The following is a 23831-nucleotide window of genomic DNA, read 5'->3' on the forward strand; positions in this document are numbered from 1 at the left end:
TGGAAAATTGTTATTACATAGTTAATTAAGAGAATGTGGTGTGCCACAGGCCTGAGGTTTATCTCAGTTTGTCCTTGGCTAAAGGAGTGCTGACTTGTGTTATTTTATTGAATTCTTTATAAAAAAGCTTTTTGTTTGTTTTTGTTTTAAGAGAACCCTTGAAAGACATTTTTTTTCTAGCTTTGTTGTTAATTTCCATTTAAGATTGCTAATATGTGTGTATAGGGACACTATTCTGAAATCTTGAGGGACGATTAGAATACAGAAATGTAGTTTTGTTGTATTTAAATAAAGCTAATGTTTGACAATTTAAATGTATTAAAGATATTTAATACGAGAGCAGCATAAAAAGTCTGCATAACAATTTAAAGTAGCAGAGAAAATATTATTAGTGTTTATGGTGAAAAAAAGAGGACTAAGAATAGACCCTTGTGGGACATCTAATAAAATTAAGATCACTTAATTTTAAACAATGTTAAAATACAGAGATTTTTAAAGAGAAATAACCATAAAACCATTAAATGTGCTGTTCCTCAAGTCTTCACAAGGATTGCGCCTCTAAAAAAATATCATGACCCGAGAATGAAAAGTCTTAGCTCTGTAAAAAAGTGCATCACAGTGCTGATGATTGTCCAAGGCATTAACATAATCTAAGGGAAAAAACATTTTGAAAAGCACAATACATACAGATCTTAGATTATTAGTCACACTGGGCCATGGATTAAAGAGTTCCAAAGATCAAAGATGCTATTTGTGCTGGCTAATAGGGTAAATTCTGACATGGACGAGAAAGGGCAGAGTAAACATTTTTAAATATATAACCATAAGCATTTTCTTAAGGCTATTTGCGGATAACAAAGCTAAAAAAATAAGTTGCAGAGGGTTAATATCAGTCTGAGCACAGTTTAAACACAAACAAAGTAGTCAAAACACTTGATAAAAAGGTTAAGCTTTCTTGGTTATATCTTGATGTTAAAGCTGCAAATTACAGCATTTTGTGTTGCAGGTAACCTTTAAAGTAACTGAACAGGCGCGCTCAACCAAAAATGTTTGGTAATATGTATAAAACATGTGTTCAATTGTTTAAAAATGATATTCCCTTTGATGAAAGTAATGATGCCATTATAGATATTTACTTGAAAAGGAGGCGCCTCTGCCATATATCCAACAAGTTAGAGTTGGTCATCATTATAGCCTTGATTTTTGAGTCCATATGTTGTGCATGCTAACGTCAGTTTGACTCTCATTTAATGACACTTTGAAATTAAGTAATGCCCCCTGATTCTATTATGGAGACATAAATTAAGGATAACTTAAACATCAGCAACATATCATTGGTATTGCTGCTATCAGTCTGTATAATTTAAGCTTTGTTTCTGTATAAATATGTCTGTCCCCTGTCTGCTGTCTTCCTTCTTGGCCTAGCTGTCTGAGATAGCAGCTAACCAATAATTTTGATTCTGCTTGAGGCTTCATGCCTCTCTTGCCAAGTGCTCGCTCAGTGAAGAATTAATGTCTGGTCTCTGTAATTCTCAACACAGAATATTGTCTAGACATTCTCTCTATGGGGCTGATAATTTAAATAATTGTGTTGATTGGTTGATGGATTTTTATCTCTGAAATAGGCTACTACTCTTTCATCAAGATTTTCACGAGTGACTGATGGATAGCAAGCTACTAACTTAGAAACTGTGAAGTTGATGAAAAGCAGCATATTCTATCAATCGTTTTTATAAGCAGGAGTACCCTAAATGGTATCTGTGTTAGATCAAATGTGTTTACAGTATTAACAGTATGGAGATCACGGTGGCATAGTCTTCTGTGATCACTTCTGTTTAACAAGTTAGATTAAGATTAAGCCTATTAAATGTAATCATGTCTTAAACTAATACTATACAGTAAAATAATACTATACACTGTATTTTTAATTGCATTCCAGTACTTTGCAGTCTGACAGTGTTGTACACAAAGTCTGCACAATGCAAGGACGTAGGCCTACTACCTAAGGAACCTTCCAGGAGGGTAAAGAGAGAGAGAGAGAGAGAGATTACTTTCTCATATTTTTTGTCTCCTTAGGTTCTGCAGCCTCGCATACAGTCGGGCTCAGGGGCAGACAATCATCTGCGCAATCCTAGGGATCACAAGCCGGTCACATGCTTCCGTAGCCAGGCACGGGTTGCAGCTTATCCCGCTGCAGGAACGCAGTAGAGCGCACAGGAATGACCATCACAGGATAAACCTGTCCGCAGGGCTCCTCTGCAACAGACAGCTTTTTCATTGAACCTACTGAACATTTCACTTTCTGTTAAGCCCCCAAGTACACCCAAGTAACTCCTGAAAACTTCAACAACCATGTGAGATCACGTATGCACAATTACTCTTTAGTCGCCTTTTCTTTTGTCCCTACCGGCCACTAGAGGGCAGCACGACCGTATATAGCACAGCAAGACACTACAGGTGACTGGCTGTCACAACACAGTTGGTGCAACCAGTCAAGAGTTTTCTCCTCATCAGCTGTTATTAAATACAGGAAAGGAGGGAGAATAAAAGATCTGACCAGCTGGTGGTGTTTCAAGATCATTACTGTTAAAATAGATGATAAGTACATTTATACCACAGGGGAGAAACACTTGCACCAGTTTGCCTTAGGAGATCATCTGTTTTTCAGCAAAGAAACTGTTTTTCAGCCAAGTCTTGAAATCAGAAGCAGCTAACTGGTTTGGCACTTTTGGCACGAGAAATCAAATGAACATCTGGCTCACAGGGGTGATGTAGGGAGGACATTGTTGGTATAAATGTATTGATCACGAGTGTGTGCGTACTTCAGGAAATAATATGAGCTTTAGATGTGGTTTTGTGGCTCTGAGTCAGTAAACGTTTGAGGGTATAAACTCCTGACCCCTGACTGGATGCTCCTCTTCTGAATCTAGACGGAGAGAGGAAGATGGATTGAATGTAAATCAGATGATCAATAAATTGATGGACAGATAATCCATCAGCAACTACTCTCGTTCATTTATTAATGGTTTAATATCAGCGGGTTTTATGCAACTTTTACAAGTTCTGTTGACTTTTTTTTTGCTATTTATTGCTTCATCAGACAAAGTAATCAATTAGATTAGGAAAATACACTAATCAATCAATGGTGAAAATAACCATTATTGCAGCCCTAAGATAAATATTTAAATAGTGTCTTCCAATTAATTTCTGATGGGTAACATTGCTGCAGCATCCCCAGTTTGTGTGCTGTCCCTGTTATCAGGGCGTCTAGAGACAGCATGGCAGCTTGTCAACCTGTGCTGACAGTTAACACAGACACTGAGGCGGCTTTTAGTTTGTATGCACCCAGACTCTGGAACAGCCTGCAGAAGGATATGAGGACATTCTCACTCGATGAAGTGCGCTGAATTTGCATTTCTTTGCTTAAAGTGTGACAAATAAACAGAGTGATATGTATTACATATACTAAACGTAGGCTTGTCTCATAAGGGAGATACATGTAATCTTTTCCTGCAATAATAAGGATAAGGATCAGGACAAACTTTATCGTCCCCTAAGGGAAATTTATCTTGGACAACATTGCAACACAACGCTGTAATCTTACTGGTAATCTTATAATTTGGTATAAATCTGCCAAAGAGGTAAGACTTTTTCACATTTTTGCAGTCTCTTTGCATAATGTTGAGGTAGATGGACATATCTGCCTTATTGTCAAAGTGTCACTTGAAACAAGCTTTTTCATATTTAAAAAATAAACGTATGTCATAATCATGATTACATTTAATGTTTGTGAAAACATGATGACATGAGCAAAACAATTGAGATCATCGGGTTTATTAGAATAAAACCACACAGAGTGAATCTACTGTTGCACATTTTTTGTGAGTAATATTCTTAAAACAAAAACACATGAATACTCAAATCTTCACTTGTTGAATGAAGCAGGAAAGCAGCGGCATGTGACAGTGGATGTTTCATAACCGTTTCTCTGTTGGCATGATGCAGTTATAGTGCCTTTCTTCTCTATTTGTCCTACTTAGAGTGGGAATATCACATTCAAATGACAACCCTGTAAATCAGCTGTGTGTCTATGGCAACCATGGGTATACACTTTTTTCTGAAATACCATTGAATAATTGATTTTCAAACTGTGACACTGCTTGTGTTGTGCTTGTGATTTGCGGAGGAGTGTGGTGAAAAGAGAATTTTACCCTATAGATGTTAAGATGTGTGCTTTACACTTGTACACGGTTACACACGCACGCACGCATGCATGCAAACACAGTACAGGTATGTTTCATATGGTGCCCTTGTACAAGTTTTTATGTTGCTGTAATCTTATTTTCTTCCAACCAGCAGACCTGTCGCTTTAATGATGAACTCCACCGTAGCCCACACACTCGGCTTAACAGTGTTAGATTACACACATACAGTGTGCTAACTGGATGATATTCATCTCTCATTCCCCACAATCCAATTCTCCATGCTTCTCACACTGCCCTATTCCATGTCTCAATATTAATTAAATTATTGATCCTAATTTGCATCAATCAGCTCCAAGTGTCCTTCTTAGCGATTGATGAGCAGCTTGTGTTTGTGTGTTACTGTGTGTGTGTTTTATTGTGTGTCAGAGAGAGAGAGATTTTGACGTGCATCACGTGAAAAATTGAAAATCGAGCTGATCCATTGGCTGCTTGTTGATTTTTTGTTTCAGTTTGTTTGTGTCGAATGATGACACCAAACATTTTGACATTTTATCAGTCTCAAACTGCAGTTATTTAAGGATAAAGAACATGATGGGATGACAGCAGGTGCAGAAACTCTTAAGTGTTCGAGTGTACATGTACTGTTGCTGTGTGTTAGAATGATCAAGTAAATCAAGAGATCTGTGTGCAGTTATTTGTTTGAAGAGATTCACTGATGGAAAAAACAACAGTTCTATTTATTTACTGACATAGAAAGATCTTCCAGGTCTAACCTCTAATATTCTAACAAGTGTACATTTTCAACACAACTTGTTTCTTTGCAGCACAACAGCTGAAGAATCACTGCAGCCATCAGAGTCCCATAATCCATACAGTATATTCATAGTGCAGTCAAGTGATTATGTTAATGTCATGGTCATCAGTCAATGTGACATCATCTGTAGGAATAACCTGGAAATTACTCGCAAATTCCAGTGTGCTTGCATGCATACTCATTATGTTGGTCATGATAATATTTAGATATTTATGTCGATACAGTCACCAATTTCAGTGGGAATGATAAAGCTCGTACATTGCTAACTCGTCCTCGATCAGGTACCCTTATGGAAATATTCTGAGCATCCACCTTTCTGGATGGGTTCCTTCAGAAGATCCAGTTCTGTGATTGACAGGTTCAGTGTTACATTTATGGGACATCACCATGGTTACGTAGTTCAATTTAACAACATCATAATTTAAAGATATAATCTATACCCAACCCAGCTTTATTCTTAATACTTCTTGAATGCACTTGATCATTATGTTATATGAGTATACTATATTGCAAGTTACCTTTTTTCTGTCTCATTTTCGGGACCATAGAAGAAGGTCTAAAGGCACAGAGTGGGCAACAGGAACCTTCTGTGACCAATTTGATTAATTGTAAGTGTACTCAGGATTAGGAGACAAGCCTAAAATACAATTGGATATTATAGCTATGCAACAGTTTTTTTTGACTCATGGCCCCTTTAAGCCTCAAAGTTGAAGGTAAATTTAAAAGCAGTAGGTGCTTCAGGCCCATTTCATTTCAATTTGCACAGTCAAGATAATAAAAAGTAATCAACTTTGCCACAGAGTTAACCTGGGGTCCTTGGGGTCCATAAAGGGAAACAGCTTTGATGATTCTTTACCTTAGTGATGGCTCTTGGAAATATAAAACACACATCATTTTTTATTAGATTAACATTGATTGTGTTTATGTGAGCAGGTACATTGGTAGTCCTTTGTTGTCCTGTTTGCCCATGTTTTAGCTTCTGAACTGGCTCAGAAAAGTGAAAGGGATCGACAGAGAGGGAGAGATATAGAGGTCAGGGTTAGTAAGGCTATCAGCTAAAGCCGAGTGTGTGCGTGTGTGTGTGTGTGTGTGTGTGTGTGTGTGTGTGTGTGTGTGTGTGTGTGTGTGAGAAAGAGGGTGTGTGAATTAGAGTAGTTGTGTACGTGAGTGCGTGCTTGGGTCTATGTCTATGCTCTTTTAATGGTCTACTAATCCCAAATGCATTTGGCTGGCAAATTAATCCAAGCCTTGTCATTGCCAAGCTCTAATACTTCCTCTCCTACCCAAAGCCTGCATGCTCCCCACCTCTCCTTCCATCGTTACTTCTTCGTCCCGGGCTACTCTCGAGTCTCGACCAGTATCTTTCTCCAGATGGTATCTTGGAGGTAGGTGTGATTTAGAGAGAGAGACAGACAGAGAAAGAGATAGAGAGAGAGAGAGAGGGGATGGCTGACCTGTGACGCGAGCGCAGCCTCCTCATTGGAGCGCGTGGCGCAGCGGTGAAAGAGAGAGAGAGAGAGAGAGAGAGAGAGAGAGAGAGAGAGAGGGAGGGAGGGAGGGCAGGGGGTTTATTTGTTGCCATAGTGAAAAAGTAGATTACCCGCTGCCAGCATGATGCCGTGATGGACGCGTGAGGGATGCTGCGTTTCTCCAGGAGCAGTCACCTGTTCTGCATGCAAAGGTATGTGCTCTTTGTTTTTTGTTTTTGTTGAGGGAGGCTTGACCGGGTGAAGGCGTTTACCAGCAATTCATTCGTCCTGAGCCAGCGAAGTTCGCGTTTGGGAATGCATTGCAAAGTGACAACAACAGCAGGGGGGCTGGCTTCTCCAGAATCCCGCCTTTACGTGTTATTGACCCATAGGACTGGTCAGTAAAATAATAAGAGACTTGATAGTTTGCACGTGTGGTAGGCCTATTTTACATGTCCTAGGCTACTATTATTCAACGTGCCATGGTGTTGTTTTAGCTACTAAAGCTATTAATGACAAGCCATAAAGTGTCAAATTCCCCTTAGTGGATGCCTTAAGTAAGGGTTGATTTCCATTCAAAAATCCATAAGCGCATGCAAGTTTTTATTGGGCTTTTTGATGATAAAAACGTAGGCTATTGTCACTCATGTAAGCCAAATAAAATAACTAACTTAAATGATTAAGAAATGATTTGGACCTACCATGCCTTAAAAGGCTGCACAGACCAAACTGCATTCAATATAGGCCTACCTTGGTTGCATGCAGTGGGCAGTGACAGTCTGTGTCCGTGTCATACGACTAGAGACGTTTGCAGGAGGAGCAGCAGGATGTTTCTGCAAGATTTGTATTGATTTTTAATCTTTGATGATTTGAGCTCTGTGGGGTTTTTAAGTTGGCCGTCAGTTGAAGCTTTATAGGTTAATGGCTCTTCACTCCCGTGACCGCTATGAAACTTCAGATGTTATCGATCTCTTCCTCTGTCTCGTTTTCCCAGAACGCGGTGTCACCTCGGATGTCTATTTGATTGGGGGTGGGGGCAATAAGTCCTAATGCAAGAAAAGCAATACATAAAGCAATTCACAGGATTGGTGTCTTTAATTCTGATCAAGTTCATCAGAAGGCTATTTCAACTATAGGCCTATACTCCTATGCCGAAGGCGTTTGTGAATAAACCCATTTTTAAAAGGCTGTGCATGGGGCCAACTGAGTGCAGAACGGTGCACATGATGTGAAAAACAAGTTTAGGCAGACAGAAGAAAATAGAGACAGTAACAGGTCACATAAATCATATTGAGGAGAGATGGTTATAGGTCTGGAGGATTCATTTTTTTTTTTTTAAATATGGGGAGTGGGAGAGGGGATGAGAAGGGAACATGAGGGAGGGTGAGAAACTTGCAGAAAGCAGAGGTGGGATGGGAGAGGGAGAGAGAGAGGAGTGGAGGGAAAGCGGGGAGAGGGGCTGAGGAGAGGAGGAGCAGAAGAGAGGACAAGGGGGTGGGATGAGGTGTTTGGAGAGAGACTCAGGTGTGCGTGACTTGAAAACGGAGGAAGGGTCTCGGAGGCTGCAACAGCAATCAGAGGCAGCTCCGGTGAGTTGACATTGGATTACACAGTATCGGCATTATTTTATAATCTGTGATTATAACTTACAACCTAATTATAAAGCGGGACCTTGGTAATGACGTCAGAGAGAATCGGAGCTTCCAATAAGGTAAGGACTGTTAAGATTTCACAGAATTGTACCCTTTCCACCAAACTCTAAATGATTTTGTCGCACTTTGTCATCTCGTGTTATCTCGAGCTTCCTAAGGGGGGCATACTTGTAACGACATCTGGACCAGTTATCCTTGAAGTATATGCTGCGAGGTTATTCCCCACAACTGTGTAACCCAGTTAAAGGGAAACAGCCAGTTGCACAGTTGAGTAGGATAGATAGCCTATAGTCATGCCAAGAAGACAGAGAGAGATCACAAACGAGCATTTGTTCGGTGCACGCGTTGGCAATGTTCATTTCAGACGGTGTCTCTGTCATGCCTTGCACCAGTCGCTTTAACAAAACCGTGTGTGTTTGATTCGGTGCAAATGATAGACTACGATCTCCCATTGCGGTTGACGGATGCAGCGCTGCGCCAGTCGTTGTCGTCTCCGGGTTTTTATTTCCCCTTGGAGAGAGGCAGTTTGACCAGACGCTGTGTGCATGCAAGTGATTAAGTATTTCCATAATATTCTTCATAACAGAGATGATGCATGGACGATTAAAGTAACCTATAGATATAACGTGTTAATAACAATTGACTTGGTCACCAGTGAAGGCTGCAAGACCCTGCCGAAACAATGCTCAATGAAGGGATTTAAGGTCAGAGCTTGTTTGTGGGACTTGTGCATGCTCTGTCTCACCTTGTCTGATGTGCTGCTGCAGCAGGTAGAGCTGTTACTGTGTTGGCACTCCCTGGCAGCATCAACTAAAGGAGAGTGGGTAACGTGACATACTTTTTTTTTTGGCTATCTGATGTGAGAGGCTATATTGGCTTTGTCTCCACAGTGATATGGGCTCAGAGAGATTTAGATGGTATTTGACATTGGCACACCCTTAACTGTCTGAAACGGTCCTTCACTATCACACCAAATCTATTTATTGAGACGTTTTTAAACTGGATGTTTGGAGTACGTGCACCTCCTGGCCAAATGGATGCCCTTCACCATAAGCAAGATCAGCTCTCTACTGGCGCATGATTCAAATAACTAGCAATTGATGGAAATGAATCACAATGCATCCCGGGGCTGAGGAAGAAGTGACAGTAACAAGTATACTGCAGTCCAGTTTTGAACAGAATTGTTGCATGCCTCAGCAAAAGCTTTCCCAAAATATTGCTGCTTCCTTAAATTGTGTAAACATCGTGAAGGCATATGACTCCCTTTAGTTGCAAGGTGATAATTGGAGAACACTATATGATGTAATCGGTTGATGATGCTTTTTTTTTTTTTTTTTCGCACCATGCGTCTATGGAAAATTCTGAATTTTCTTCTGTATTGGCAAGTCGGAATGTTACTGAAAGGCTCAGACATTCTCCATTATCTTCACTGGTAGATAGCCTATGTCCAAACTTTAAAGCTTGTATTCCTTTCAAGGGATGACCAAAAGACGACAGATACAAAGCATGTGTGTGAATGCACATCTCTCATGGTGGTGCACACAAGGTGCTTGCATTTGCTGCTTTCATGTTACCTGTGCTGGGCCAATTATTTAAGTCAGTATGTCCTGATGGAAATGTATCCTTATATGTTTCTTTCTCCCTTGATGAACGAATCATGAAGGGCAGTCTGTAAAGTTGTTCAGCTGCTCAGGTTATAAAACAATTAAATAACCAAATAATCTATTATGAAAACTGCAGACCCGGCCCCCTGCCCTGTTATTAATTACAAATACGAAAGTCTGGTGTGTCATGCAGGTCAAGATAGAGCAAACAAATGTGTTTTCACCTCAGGGATTCTTTCATATGAATTATAATCCTCTTTGTCTGCTTTTTATGGGTGGTAAATTAAATGCCCTCCAATATATAAACATATCTGTCATCATCTATTGAAACATACTGACCTGAAAGAGGGAAGACAAGGACGCTGAATGTTTTTCTCTGAGATTTTTGTGTGTAAATATCTGTATAAAAGTTGAATAGAAAGGTTTTTTAACACCGTTGTACTTTGGATAGAGATGTAGATATAAATGCCTAATAGTGTGTATGTTTGCTTGAGGAATCAGGATTTGAGTCAGGCCTATGCAACAAGAGCTGATCACAGAGGGGCAGCATGACAGAGAGACACACAGTATGTGACTGTGAGTGTGGGAGAAAGACAGACTGGAGGGCTGAAAATGAAACAGTGGCTTGTGGAGAAATAAATATTTTGTATGGGGGGGAAAGTGCTGTTTCTAGTTGGAAGAGTTGAAATGATATTTGAAACTTTAAATGATTGTGCCAGTCGATGAAGAGAATGGGAGATGGAGAAAGTGTGTGTGTGTGTGTGTGTGTGTGTGTGTGTGTGTGTGTGTGTGTGTGTGTGTGTGTGTGTGAGTGTCGGAGGGAGCTGAGTTTGATTTGTTCATTACTGGCGCAGTAGTTAGCCCTGTTGCCATCCTGACACTGTCATGTTAATTATGTTCAGTGAGACTCTCTGTCCCTCGATACCTTTTTTTCATCACTCTCACCTTCTTCTTCTTCTTCTGTTTCCTATCTTATCTACTCCTCTTTTCTTCTCTCTCTTTCTTCCTCTGCCGCTTCCTTCAAACACATCCTCTGTCGTCTCCAACCTTTCCCCATTTCTTATTCTCTCTTATCATGTACTTTCGTTTCTTTTTCATCTACCATTCTCTTTTTCCTTCCATTCCTTTATTTTTCCTTACATCCTTTTCTTACCCTCCACTTTCTTCTTCTGCCTCAACGCACTCAGCTTACCCACCAACTCCCCTGTCACGACCTTGATCCTGTTTCGCAAAAGCAATGGAGGCCAACCTCTGCTGTCTAAATGGTCCCCTGCTGTTTACGGTCAATTAAATTGCTCCATTGCAGTAAACTTAAGCATTGGTGTAGCCCTGAGGTTAAGAAAATTATAAGACTCACACATTAATGCAGAGGGATGGCTACTTGAAACTTTGCTCAAGGGAGGAAAGTGATGTCCCTCTCATTTGGCTGACTATTAAACACCATGTGCCGGCTGTATTACTTCTTGTTGTAGCTTGATGTGTCTCGTATGTCTTTCTGAACCATCCACTAAGGGGGTGACCTGCCCAAATATTGCAAAAGGGATTATTCACTGTTTTTTTTAAACTGTCCTAGTCTATGTTTCAAAATTTGAAACAATTAAAATTCTAATGAGAACAATGCGTTCCATTTGAGTGAGAAGACCCAAAAGCTCGTTTGAAAGTGATACCACTAAAGCAGCAGGAGGAAAGCATATAGAACATACCTTTGATTTGAGTAGGGGATGAGGGGCAGACACTAAAGGAAGAACATCTGGTATGATGATGGCTTTTTTTGTGCTAGTGGAGTTAATTGTCTAGGTTTCAAACTAATTGAAAATTAAGCAAAGTATGTGACTGCCAGTGGTTTTAGGTGGCCTGGTTGGCGTCACAGATTTACGCGTGGGTGCTGTAAAAAGCTTGTCGGACAACCAAAGATTTCTCACCGCAGCTGTGAGGTGTGATCTGATGTTGCGATTGTATTACTGCTTTTAGTGTTGACACAGTGGTGGTGACTATGGTGATTTTAGACCCGACCAGAGCCAGTACTCCAGTCATCACATTAAGCTTCATTAGAGAACAAACAGTAACTGCTCATTATGTTGGTCACCATAATGGCTGATGCAGCGGTCATTATCTTGATTTCATTTGCGCAGTTTGCATTCCCATTTCAATTAAATATAAAGTGTGCTGCTGAGATTTACATTTATGGTGAAACAGGTGCACACGCTGTCTAGGGAGAGTGAACAACATGCACAGGCTTTAAATGACTCAGTATTCATAGGAAGTATAGTTGCTGAAAACACCAAGTGTGGATGGAAATGGGTTGTAAAGAAAAGGAAACCTTTTGAAAATGTTTGCATGCTTAAATTCTTTTAAACTTTACTTATATTTAAGGTGTTCTTTTCTGTTGAAGAAATTTGTAAGACTTGACTTCACACAAGAATGATTCAGGAGACTCAGATGGCTTCTGTTGAAGAAAGTTTATATAAGATGAATACTCATGAGGGGAATGACTTAACAGAACACATATGAACTTGTGCTCTGCCAAACCAAATCTGCCAGACCTTCACCAGAGGCTCTCTATATGTCAAAAAGACAATACTAATGTCAGTGCCATATTACCCCACCTAAATGAGGATGTGATGTCTAAAAGAAAGTCCTCAAAGGTCCTCCAAACATTGCAGATATGAGAGTGACTGACATCAGGAGCAGTGAATAAACAAAATGCTGTCTGTGCATCTAAATCTAAATAGGTACAGAAATTAGAGACTAGAGACTAGCTATACAAGCGCAAGTCCAGTCACCACTCTACCGAGCCCTTTTGTTTATCTGAGGTTTTAATGTACATTAGAATCCCTGATCGTAGTGTTGAATATATTTCCTAATTTTACTATGCAATGCACAATATCATGAAAAAATTCAAATGCCATACTTCTCAGAGAAGCACAGGGAAGCGTCCATATTGAACAGGGAGCTGATGAAAATGTAGAAGCTTATTCCCTGAACAATTTGAATGCATATTTGTATAAAATGTATGTTCAATGTCTGATCAGCTAACAGTAACATATGGGATTGAGTCAACAGATCATTGTTATATACAGGTAGAAGCAAGTCGATTAAACTTTTGTCTCCAGACAAGTGTGAGGGGCGTGCTTTAAATATTCTGCGCCAACTTCGATGTTCAACGTCTTTTCTGCTCTCAGGTTTATGTGAACATGTCTGACTTCATCTTCTACTGTGTAGAGTAACTCTACTTTGTAATTGCCAGCCAATTCTCAGCCAATGACACTAAGCCCAGATGTTTTATTTTTTTAATTTCCCCAGGTTGCACTGCGGCACCTGTCTCAGCTGTTGCAGTGATGGTCCCGTCTTGAAATCTGAAGAAAGGGAAGTTGAAAGGAAGGAATATATTGAAATCATCCATTTTCAAAAGTGTTTCTGAGCCTGGAGCGCCTGCCTTTGCCATGGCCAAGAAAAGTATTTCTAGGACGAGTGGTTTCTTGTGACGGCTCTATCAGCAAATTTGTGAGCAGCTTCTCCTTTGATACCTCAGCCAACCAAGATGATTCTTCGGCTGCTGCTAGTTCTGTCCATTTGGATGGGACCTAATCGAGTCGACTCTGCCCAGTCCAATGAACGGCGAGTTGTAGCTCACATACCTGGCGACATCATCATTGGAGCCTTGTTCTCTGTCCATCATCAGCCTCCTGCCGACAAGGTATTGTTGCAATATTGTGACTGAATATGTCTGCAGGATGGTGTTTGTCATATTTATAGGAAATTCAGTTTTCTATGACCATCATGTGTGAACCTGTCTGAATTTGAAAGAAGCACTTTGGAAATATTCCACACGTAAAGACAAAAATAACACATTTTCCATTCTGTTGTATAAAGCGTCATTATGATTCTCTGCCTATTAAGACCAAAGAAAACATTCAATTTGTAGAATGGGTCCACGAACCTGCTGCCCCAGGAACTCGCAGACACCCACTGACATGTATCATTTTTTCCCATCTCATTATAGATAATTGTCCACCCTGGAAAAAAAAAGTTTTAACATGGCATCCATTAAAATAAAATCACTGCTAGTCCAACAGTGAAGCACCATATGTGTGAAATGTGTAATTTAAAAAAACGTGTTGATCCAAATCCGCTAAAAAGTTACAATTGTGATACCATTATTGGCATTTAGACTATAGATATCTAAATGTTGAATTGACTGGATTGGATTCCTTCTCTCAAACTTGTTTACCCTGAACAGGTACACGAGCGCAAGTGTGGTGCAGTGCGAGAGCAGTATGGCATCCAGAGGGTGGAGGCTATGATGCACACACTGGACCGTATCAACGCTGACCAGCACATTCTTCCCAATATCACCCTGGGCTGCGAGATCCGAGACTCTTGTTGGCACTCAGCTGTGGCTCTGGAGCAGAGCATCGAGTTCATTCGGGATTCGCTGGTCTCCTCCGATGAGGCTGAGGAGTGGGGTGGAGGAGTGTCCTGGGGAGGGGGTGGAGGGGGAGGAGGTGGAGGAGCAACGATGAAGTGCTCAGACCCCTCTGCCACTCCAATGCGGGGAAAGAAACCCATTGTGGGTTTAATTGGACCAGGGTCAAGCTCCGTGGCCATCCAGGTTCAGAACCTTCTACAGCTGTTCAACATACCACAGATTGCCTACTCTGCCACAAGTATGGACCTCAGCGATAAGGTGAGGCCATGTAGCCTGTGGACTTGTACAAATGTAGCCCCATACATGTAAAAGAACATCTGAATGTTACATTTTCATTTTGAATAATTAACTTGATTTTATTTCCAATGCCTTTCCAGAGCCTTTTTAAGTACTTTATGCGTGTGGTGCCTTCAGATGCCCAGCAGGCACGAGCTATGGTGGACATTGTCAAGAGATACAACTGGAGCTACGTGTCTGCTATAAACACTGAAGGTAAACCACCTACACACTCTCCTGTCTCTTTCATTTAAACATCTCATCCAAGCTCAGATTTGTACACACTCCTCCGCCTTATTATACTGTTTCTGGTCCTCTTTACATGTATTTACCTGGATGTTATCCAGAGTGAATGTCAATAAGCAGAACTGTGGTCCAAATGGAAAGTCCTTGATTGCTCTAAAATGTCACATTAAGGAAGACATTTGTGATTCTTCAAAAAAAAGGAAACTCGAGCTGAGGAGAAAATCAGTATTTCTGGTGTCAGGACAAGTAGAAAGAGGAAGGAAAGGGACAGAGAAATGTTCCTGACAAGAGTGTTTATAGCAAGAGTGAAAAGAAGTGTGTTTTTTTTAAGAGAGATAGAATGAGAGTTTTCAGCTCCCCGAGGTGAATGTGATTTAAATAGGATTTATTGTTGCCAGGTTGAAGCTAGCTGTTGTAGGAGCCAAGAAGTTGATGAAGCAGTGTTGTCAAAAAAAAAAAAAAAAAGCGGTATATGTCATCAGCATGTAATTATTGAATACAGGGGCAAATGGGGTCACGAGATAAGCTAGTGGCCACACTGCTAGAATATCTGGAGGTGATGGAGGGGAGATGAGGGACAGTGGAGACAAAAGACAGTGGAGTCCCAGATAAGCTACACACTGCTTTGCATATTGTAAAAAAATAGAGTTAAAAAGACTCCTTTATTATTAATCCTGGCATAAGTACAAATTAGTTGTATTTCTTATATTGGGGCGGATGTGGCTCAGTTGGTAGAGTTAGTCTTCTCTCAACCAGAAGGTCGGATACCCAGCTCCTGCAGCCAATGTCTGATATGTCCTTAGGCAAGACACTTAACCCCAAGTTGCTACATCAGTGGCGTATGTATGTGTATGAATGGGATTAGTTGCTTCTGATGGTCATAATTGTAGCTCTGTCTTCACTTAGTTTGCATAAGTGATTGGGTGCATACAAATCACTCTGCATATTGATAAACATTTTGTATTAAAAATAACCTTTGTCATGGGTAAGATATTTAATTTTGCCTTGTCATACGGCCAGGAAGATCTTGACATGACTGTGTATGTGGTGCGTTTGTCTGCATGACGGTGTGCTGCTACAAATCTCAGTTGCATACAGATGGTATGTATGTTTCCATAAATATGTGCTTAAGAGAGGTTTTGTGCTTCTGAGTGCAGATTTGTGTGTTTGTTATGTAAGTATTGGTCTTTCTACCTCATCAGACAGGCGGGTTTCACCTTGAAACTGGTCTTGAAGGTCGGCAGCTGCCTTCTCTAATACAATCATAATCAAACACAGAGAGCCTGAGAGGGAGGGTGGCAGAGAGAAGAAGCAAAGAATTAGGAAGGGATAGGAAAGGGGAAGGGAGAGATTCAGAGAGACAGACAGAGAGAGAGAGAGAGAGAGAGAGAGGGAGGGAGAAAGAAGGAGATAAGGAAGAGAGGCAATGGATAGGGAAGGCATTGGAGGAATTATAAGAGAGGACAAGCAGAGGGGGTTGAGTGAGAGGGGGAGGCTGGGAGGAAATTGAAGAAGGAAGGGAGAGAAGGAGAAAATGAAGGGTTTTAAAAAAAAGAAGAACAAAAATGGGGGATGAGAGACAAGGGAGAGAGAATGAGAGAATGCAATGAAAGGAGTGCTAGAAAACCACAGAAGACAGAGTTCAAGGTGTTTGTGTGGCTGTGGATGGAGATAGATGTGCTTGTGCTTTGGAGAGATAAGAGAGCATAGAGGAGCTGCAGATTCAGAGAAAGATGGGAGTGAGTGGGGGGAGTTTATAGAGACTCATTAATTCTCTGCATTAACATTTGCATCTGGAGGCAAGACACGAAAGAAACTGATACACCAGAAATTAAATAATACATGTAATATCAGCAGAGTAATTACACTGAAGTAATGGAGTAGCATCATTGGAGGGAGAGACACTGCGAATATTATTTTCTTATTGGGAGATAGTAAATATTGTACATGCCTGATTATGTGTATGTTAGGTGTAGATTTTACAGCCCTGGAATACATATGGATGGATGGATGGATGGACGAATGATTGGATGGATGGATGGATGGGAGATAGTAAATATTGTACATGTTATGTGCATGTAAGGTGTAGATTTTACAGTTATGGAATAACAACCAAGTCTCTTGAGGCTGGACTGCATCTCTTTCAAATAAAGGTCACTATGCAAAAGACGATGCACAGCCTAGTCCTGTCAGGGTTATCATGATACCAGAATATACATTTCACAAATTGTACTTTGCACAAATACGATGGAACTGTTCCGGTACCATTTGGTACAGACGAACACTTTTTCCAACCTTACTTCTGGAAGGAAGTAAGGTTATCATCATTATCTCGTCGTCATGCATTATGAATACAGCTGTATCCTCTCCATAAGTGATTTCAATTCATTGCTCAAATGCATGATATGGTATGCAGATTATTGCATTCACTTGAAGTAGAATAGGTCTGTAATAAGCACCAGTTCATTTTTGTTGTTTTTGTAACATCATTTTGTGGATGGATGGATGGACGGACAGACAGACAGACAGACAGACAGACAGACAGACAGACAGACAGACAGACAGACAGACAGATAGACGGATGGTTACGTGAATGTATATAAACCATATTGTAAAGAGATTATGTATGCATATTATGTAGCCTACAATATCGAAATCTTTTATCAAAGTTTGTGGTCTGCTTAATCATAAACAATCTTATAAAAAGCCACACATTCCTGCAATTTGCTTTCATTGTTCAATGCTGTTTCTTTAATGAGAATCAACAATATCGCCCTCCATGCAGTTTTGTATTCCTTAGTTTCACTCTGCCTCCCGCTCTCATTCCTTCTGGTGTTGCTTTCTTCAGTTCAATTCAATTCAGCTCAATTGGTTTTATTGACCTGAAATGTGACATGTGTCACCAAAGCACGCTCCAACAGAAATTGATCAGTCTCTCAATAACTCTAGATGTCAACCTTCTCTCCACCGCTTCATCTCAACTCCCTCCCTCCCTCTCCCTCTCATTTTCTCTCCTTTCTTTTCGTCATTTTTTTCTTTATTGGCTCTTTTGATCCTGCAATGCTGATTTTCACATTCGTCTACCTTGTCCGTCTTCTCTTCCTTTCTTTTCCACTCATACTTTTCTCTCTGTCTGCACTTGGGGGATGACATGCCATGGCCTTTGCAGGACTGGGGAAGATGAAAGTGGGATGGATTTGGAAGGAAGTGTTGAGATAGGAATAATGAATGGGGTAGAGATGATTGACAGAATCTTCTCACATTTTACTGCCGTCTCTGGCACTGTTGACTGAGGTTGACAATACAAAGTGGGTCATGGGCCAGTTTCTGATGGGTCCCCATATAACGAGAACTGTACTGTGTTTGAGCCTATAGGACTAAATCAACTCAAATTGGCTCGGGCACAGATTAAAAAACTTATGTTCTGGGAATCAATGTAACGTCTTCTGGTAAGATAGATGGCTCCTGTTGCCCTGGCTTTATCTTTGGCATAAAATAAGTTCAAGTCCAGAGAGGGAGATTTCTGGGGGTAATGGCCACAATTGAAAGTGGAGACTGAGTAAAAACTACACTTGTTGGGGTAAACCTAAACCATGGTTATGCTTGTATAACTGCTGACATGTAGGCCTACAGGTATGTATGCCTCCTGTCTGTAGTGTGCAGCTTTTCAAAGGCAGAAATGTGGGGTAATGGATATTACGCATATCAATTTAAATATGAAGAAATGAAGACCTTACTTTAATTAATACTAGTCCTAATGTAAAATAACTCCTAAAGGGTCTAAGGTTAAGAGTTTTTTAAAAATATTTTTTACTAAACCACTACCTGACATTATAACCATCAGGCATTACTTGCTGGGTTATAAATCAAAGTAATTCATGCAGGGATAAATATGTGTTTTAATGTCTTTATTAGATAGACAGGGCAGTGGATAGCGTTGGAAATCAGGGAGAGAGAGCATGGGCTATTATTAGGTGGTAAAAAGGTCAGTAAAAGTGGTCTAGAACCACGACTGAGAGAAGAGAGAGAGAGAGAGAGAGAGAGTGGGCATTGACTAGCGGCAAAGGAGCCACAGGTCAGACTCGAACCTGGACCGCCCGTCTGAGGAGCGTAGCCTCCATACACAGGGCGTGCAAACTAACCACTAGGCCACCAGCACCCTGGGATAAATATGTTTCGACAAACTAAGTTATGGATTGTAACTACAGCTTCATGGTTCTTAATTTAGCTCTTTTCAGCTTAATGTCTCACCAGACCAGAGAAGTGCATGCTAAATGGTTGCAGACCCATCTTCAATCTCCAGAAAAGATTTACATCCTTCATCGTGTATGTAGTGATGATCACTGTACTTGCCTTTGATAGAACAAAGATGAATCCACTATGTCCACAGCAGTTTGAGGTTTCTCTCTTCATAAAGAATGTTTTTGTCACTCTTACAGTCTGTTAGTTATTGACTCTCTTCATGTCTCAGTGCTGATGCCAGCTGTTATGTACGTGAGTGTTATATCAGCAATGTTATCTGTTACCTTGTTGAACTCTGTGCTCGACACATTATGAGTTTTAGTGAGCGTCTTCCCCGGGGTATTATTGTATTTGTCACTTAATTGCACATTGTTTTAGCACCTCAGATGTTATATGGGGTAGTGGTATCAATGTTGAGGAAATAGAAGGAGGATGCCCATCACTATGTTCGCAGTTTTCGTGTTATTTTTCAGTGGGGGAAGCTGTGACTTGGGGGGAAGAGGGAGAAAAAAAGGGGAAAAGAGGGGGAAGGGGAACGGGGGGGGGGGTGCAGCATGTAATTGCATGTATTAGACCTGATAAGAGTGACAGAGGATAGTAATTGCGTAGGGTGGAGGAAATGTGAGAAGTAGACGGGAGGGATGCAAATGAGGTGGCAAAGAAAAAGAGCAACCCCTGTCTGTATTTAACAATTGACTTCCATATTTGCACTATGAGAGCTAGGGTTTAAGAAGCAAGTAGCCCGAGGGGGGTGATAAGGGGCTTCACAGACAGTCAGCCGAGGACCCTTCAGCTTTGCATTTGATTGCATGTTGTAAAGTATTGCAAAATACCAGATAAGAAGTAGAGATCAAAGAAGAGGAGTGCACAGGGGATTTTGTTGTTTTCTTGTGTTTTTCAGTTCTTCCCCCCATTTTAACTGTAAGTTTCTGTTCTTGTTTATCTTTAAAATGAAAGATTTAAATGCAGGGATTAAAGAGAAACACATTTGTGCAGTGAGGTAAAAGGGACGAGGGGATATACTGTATATGAATCAGAGAAGCTGTAAATATGGCATACTGTATGAGCACTGGAGATTCCAGTTGTTGTTTTTTTTTTTTAAGATTTATTTTTGGGCTTTTTCAGCCTCTAATGGAGCAATAGGACAGTGGATAGAGTTGGAAATTAGGGAGCAAGAGTGGGGAATGACATGCGGTAAAGGAGCCACAGGTGGGATTTGAACCTGGGCCGCATGCTTGAAAGACTATAGCCTCCATACATGGCAATAACCACTGCGCCACCTGCGTTTTTTGTTGTTTTAGGGGAAAATGACAAAGCAGATGACATCATCTCATCTGAGAAGGGAGTTTAAGCGCTCCACCTGTAGATGTTGACTACACACCAGTAGTCGTATGTAGGTGAACGTATTTTCTGGAGTTGTGTGTATGTTTCTGTGTGGATCGCAAATAACAATCAAAACTAAACAAAACAAGGGGTAGAAAGGTAGGTAGGAGACAAGGAGCACAGAGCTCATATAGCTATAAACACAACGGACACATGCCTTGAAAGAGAGTGGGGTGCAATTTATTGTCTTGCTAATATGGCAATCTAGGAGTATATTGTACACATAGTTTTGCTAGAGTCTGACTAACATGACATGTTTGAGATATCAGTATCAGGTCAGTGTTGTTTAAAATTCAGCACCAAACAAGTCTGCGAGTGTGTGAAACCTAGAGTGTTTCAGTGTTTACTGGAAGGCATCCTGCAGAGTGAAGTAGATTTTGGGTTCAGCAGTGAGGGCGAGAGGACAGACAGACACCTTTTTTTTTTGTTCATCTGTTAGCCTACAACGGATCTCAAACTGATGAATGTGTGTGAGGGTGCGTGGGTTTATGTTTTGGAGAGATTTGGGCAACACGTGTATTTGTGTGAGTGTTCTAGTAATGTAAAGTAGCACAGCGAGTGTGGATATAAAACTGAGTGATAAAGAGACACATGACAGGCCTACTGAGCTACGGAGAGAGAGACGTCTCACACATAAATCCCAGTTGAGACCAGAGTGAAGTAGGTTACAAGCTTTATCGATTTTGATGAGGGTAACAGTATGGATGTGTGTGTGTGTGTGTGTGTGTGTGTGTGTGTGTGTGTGTGTGTGTGTGTGTGTGTGTGTGTGTGTGTGTGTGTGTGTGTGTAGGGGAAAGATAGTCTGTTCCATCTGTCTCCCTATCCTCTCACTGAGACACTAATTACAGGACTTTACACTTCGCTCTACCACACTCATCATTGGCCTGACTACACAGACACACACACACTGTGATGCAGCAGCAGTCAGGGATTGTGCGACACCCTCTACTTTTAGTCTACATTTCTTTTCCCTCCATTTTCCCCTTTTTTTCTCTGTGTGTTCTCCTTTTCCGCCATGACTTACCACCTCTCTCCTTTTTGTTTCTCTTATCTGTATCCTTCCTCATTTTCTTTCTATCACTTTTTCTCCTCTGACCTCTTCTTTTTCCTCATCAGATTAAGCAGAGTGCAGATCAATGCTGCCTAATTAGACCTTATTCTGCTCTTGATAACACCGCCAGTATAAAGGAGGAAACATTAGAGTACAAAACAACCTCATTAAGCGTGATCGAGAGGAAGACCGCTAAAAACTGTGAGAAAGAGATGTTTTTGATCTTTCCTTCAATCAACACACTGAAGAGAAAGCGATAAAACGGGAGGGAGAAAATCAAAGAGGGGAATCCTATCAAATTCTTTGCCAGTGTGTACAACCCGTCATTAGCATAAATTCCAGGTCACCCACTTTCTCCGGCAAAGAAATGGGTGCCACAGTGGGGAGACGCTTTCTCTGACATAAATTTGAGCATTTATGGGTGGTGCGGGAGCAGACGGTTTTCTACAGTGGGCCTTCATTTGAAAATCAGAAGAAAACATGACTTCTACTGTTATTATTTTGACTAAAATTAATTGTCTATTAGGAGCAATTTGTGATATGTCATTTTCTAATTCAGTTTGCGAGAGTCAGTCATGACCTGAATTGAATCCATAATGCTCATCGGAATTTTGGACGTCTTCCTTTTTCTATCTGTCCATTTTACTCACATCCATCCACGTTTCTCTGGTTTTTACAATTTGTTGTTTGAGGCATAAAAAACTGCAATTAATCAAACCTCCCTTCTCATTATTTCCAGGCAACTATGGTGAAAGTGGGATGGAAGCATTCAAGGACATGGCAGCGAAGGAGGGCATCTGTATTGCCCACTCTGGTAAGATATTCAAGAATCTCAAACATTAAAGTGAAATCAAGTTGGAAACCACCACTGCATTTCATACATTAGCATTTCCACACAAACAACAATAAACAGACACCTTTAATTACCTCTAACATTTTGTCAAACAAAGACACCACAGCGACAGCAGCTGTACAGAACTCTCCTGCAGTCCTAGCCTACATGCATTCAATAAACAGGAAGACACATATTTTACAGAATAGGTGGACCTGTTGTTTTATTACCTTGTGTTTCACACTTAGGGTGTCAGGTGGTTAACACCTGAGCACAACGATTTCATGAAGTTGAGAAAGTGTGACACATAATCAATTGAACCCAAGACTATAGCAAATGAAGATATATATATATATAACAGAGATGTAACAGTCCATGTATGTGTCTGACATGTTTCTTTCAGGCAAAATCTGGAGCAATGCTGGAGAGCAGAGCTTTGACCGTCTGCTGGAGAGACTCAGGGCCCACCTGCCCAAGGCCAGAGTGGTGGCCTGTTTCTGTGAGGGCATGACTGTCCGCAACATCCTCATGGCCATGAGACGCCAGGGACTGGTCGGGGAGTTTCTCCTCATCGGCAGGTCAGTTGAGCCATTATGTGATGTTTTTCTATATTAAGTTGGTATCACAATGTGGAAAAACAATGAAGACTACATCATTTTAATACAGAAAAAGGGCAAAAACAGAATTCAATTACCAACAAAAGTTCCAAACAAATAATCCACAGAAGGGGGAGAAAAACTCAAGGAGCCACAAGGAGAACTTAAGATAAAAAGAAGGCAGGTAGACATAATGAACACCAATTATACACACACACAAGAGAAGGAAAAGACAACATAAACAACAACAGGAAACACAAACAACTATAAAATACATTCTAAATATATTATATATCTAAACAAGAAGGCCTCATCCCAGTTGAGCAGTAGGTAGTTTAATTCCTTACATTAAGAATCCACAGTGTTTCCCCTGAAAATAACCTCATTACTTCAACAACATAGCTGGGATGAATCAATTGCTTCTTTTTATCTTCATTTATCCTCGCTTGTTTGGTAGTTTGTGGCATTTGAATAAGATTGGATAAGTGAAAACAGTATGGGATTGCTTTTCCAATTAGTGTGTTCCACATTAAAAAGCCAGGCAGCTGTACTCTAACCGTGCGATCCTTTGGGGATTTTAACCACTGGATGTTTTTTGAGGGCAGATGGAGAAGCAGAGCTTTATGTCTGCACTGTTTTCAAATATCCCTCTTATGAAAGCTGTTGCTTGTGAACACAGCACCCTGACAGATATAGGTGTACAGAAGGGGTTCATTTCTGTCCCACATGGTACAATTTTCAAAAATGGATCCCCCCCTAGGGCTTATTATTGGACCTCAAGTAGACCCTTTTTGCAATTGTTAGGCCTTAAAAGGTACATTTATGTTGAAAATGTGAATTGCAAATCACATGTAACTTATAGAGCCACCAAACTGAGAAGTGTCATTTCCTGTTTTTGATTAATTATGATGTGTTTCTTTTTATTTATTACTTAATAACCATTAAGGAAATGAATGATAAGCCATACAATCCATTCACTATAATTGGCTGAGCTGAGTTTGACCAGTAAAATAAATGTTTTTCATTCCTCTG

The 23831-nt window shown here is 40.6% G+C and overlaps 1 protein-coding gene across 1 annotated transcript in view; it reads left to right on the forward strand.

Annotated features, from left to right (window-relative positions):
• Positions 1-7990: 7990 nt before the first annotated feature.
• grm5b (glutamate receptor, metabotropic 5b) overlaps positions 7991-23831 on the forward strand; it is a 63957-nt gene continuing 48116 nt past the window's right edge. The window contains exons 1-6 of the mRNA XM_065960326.1: positions 7991-8199; positions 13048-13441; positions 13985-14431; positions 14551-14665; positions 22111-22185; positions 22607-22781. Of these exons, the coding sequence (XP_065816398.1) occupies positions 13286-13441; positions 13985-14431; positions 14551-14665; positions 22111-22185; positions 22607-22781 (968 nt within the window). The 5' untranslated portion in view covers positions 7991-8199; positions 13048-13285. The remainder of the gene's footprint in view (positions 8200-13047; positions 13442-13984; positions 14432-14550; positions 14666-22110; positions 22186-22606; positions 22782-23831) is intronic.

This window comes from Labrus bergylta, chromosome 11 (genome assembly GCF_963930695.1).
Source record: "Labrus bergylta chromosome 11, fLabBer1.1, whole genome shotgun sequence".
Taxonomy (NCBI): domain Eukaryota; kingdom Metazoa; phylum Chordata; class Actinopteri; order Labriformes; family Labridae; genus Labrus; species Labrus bergylta.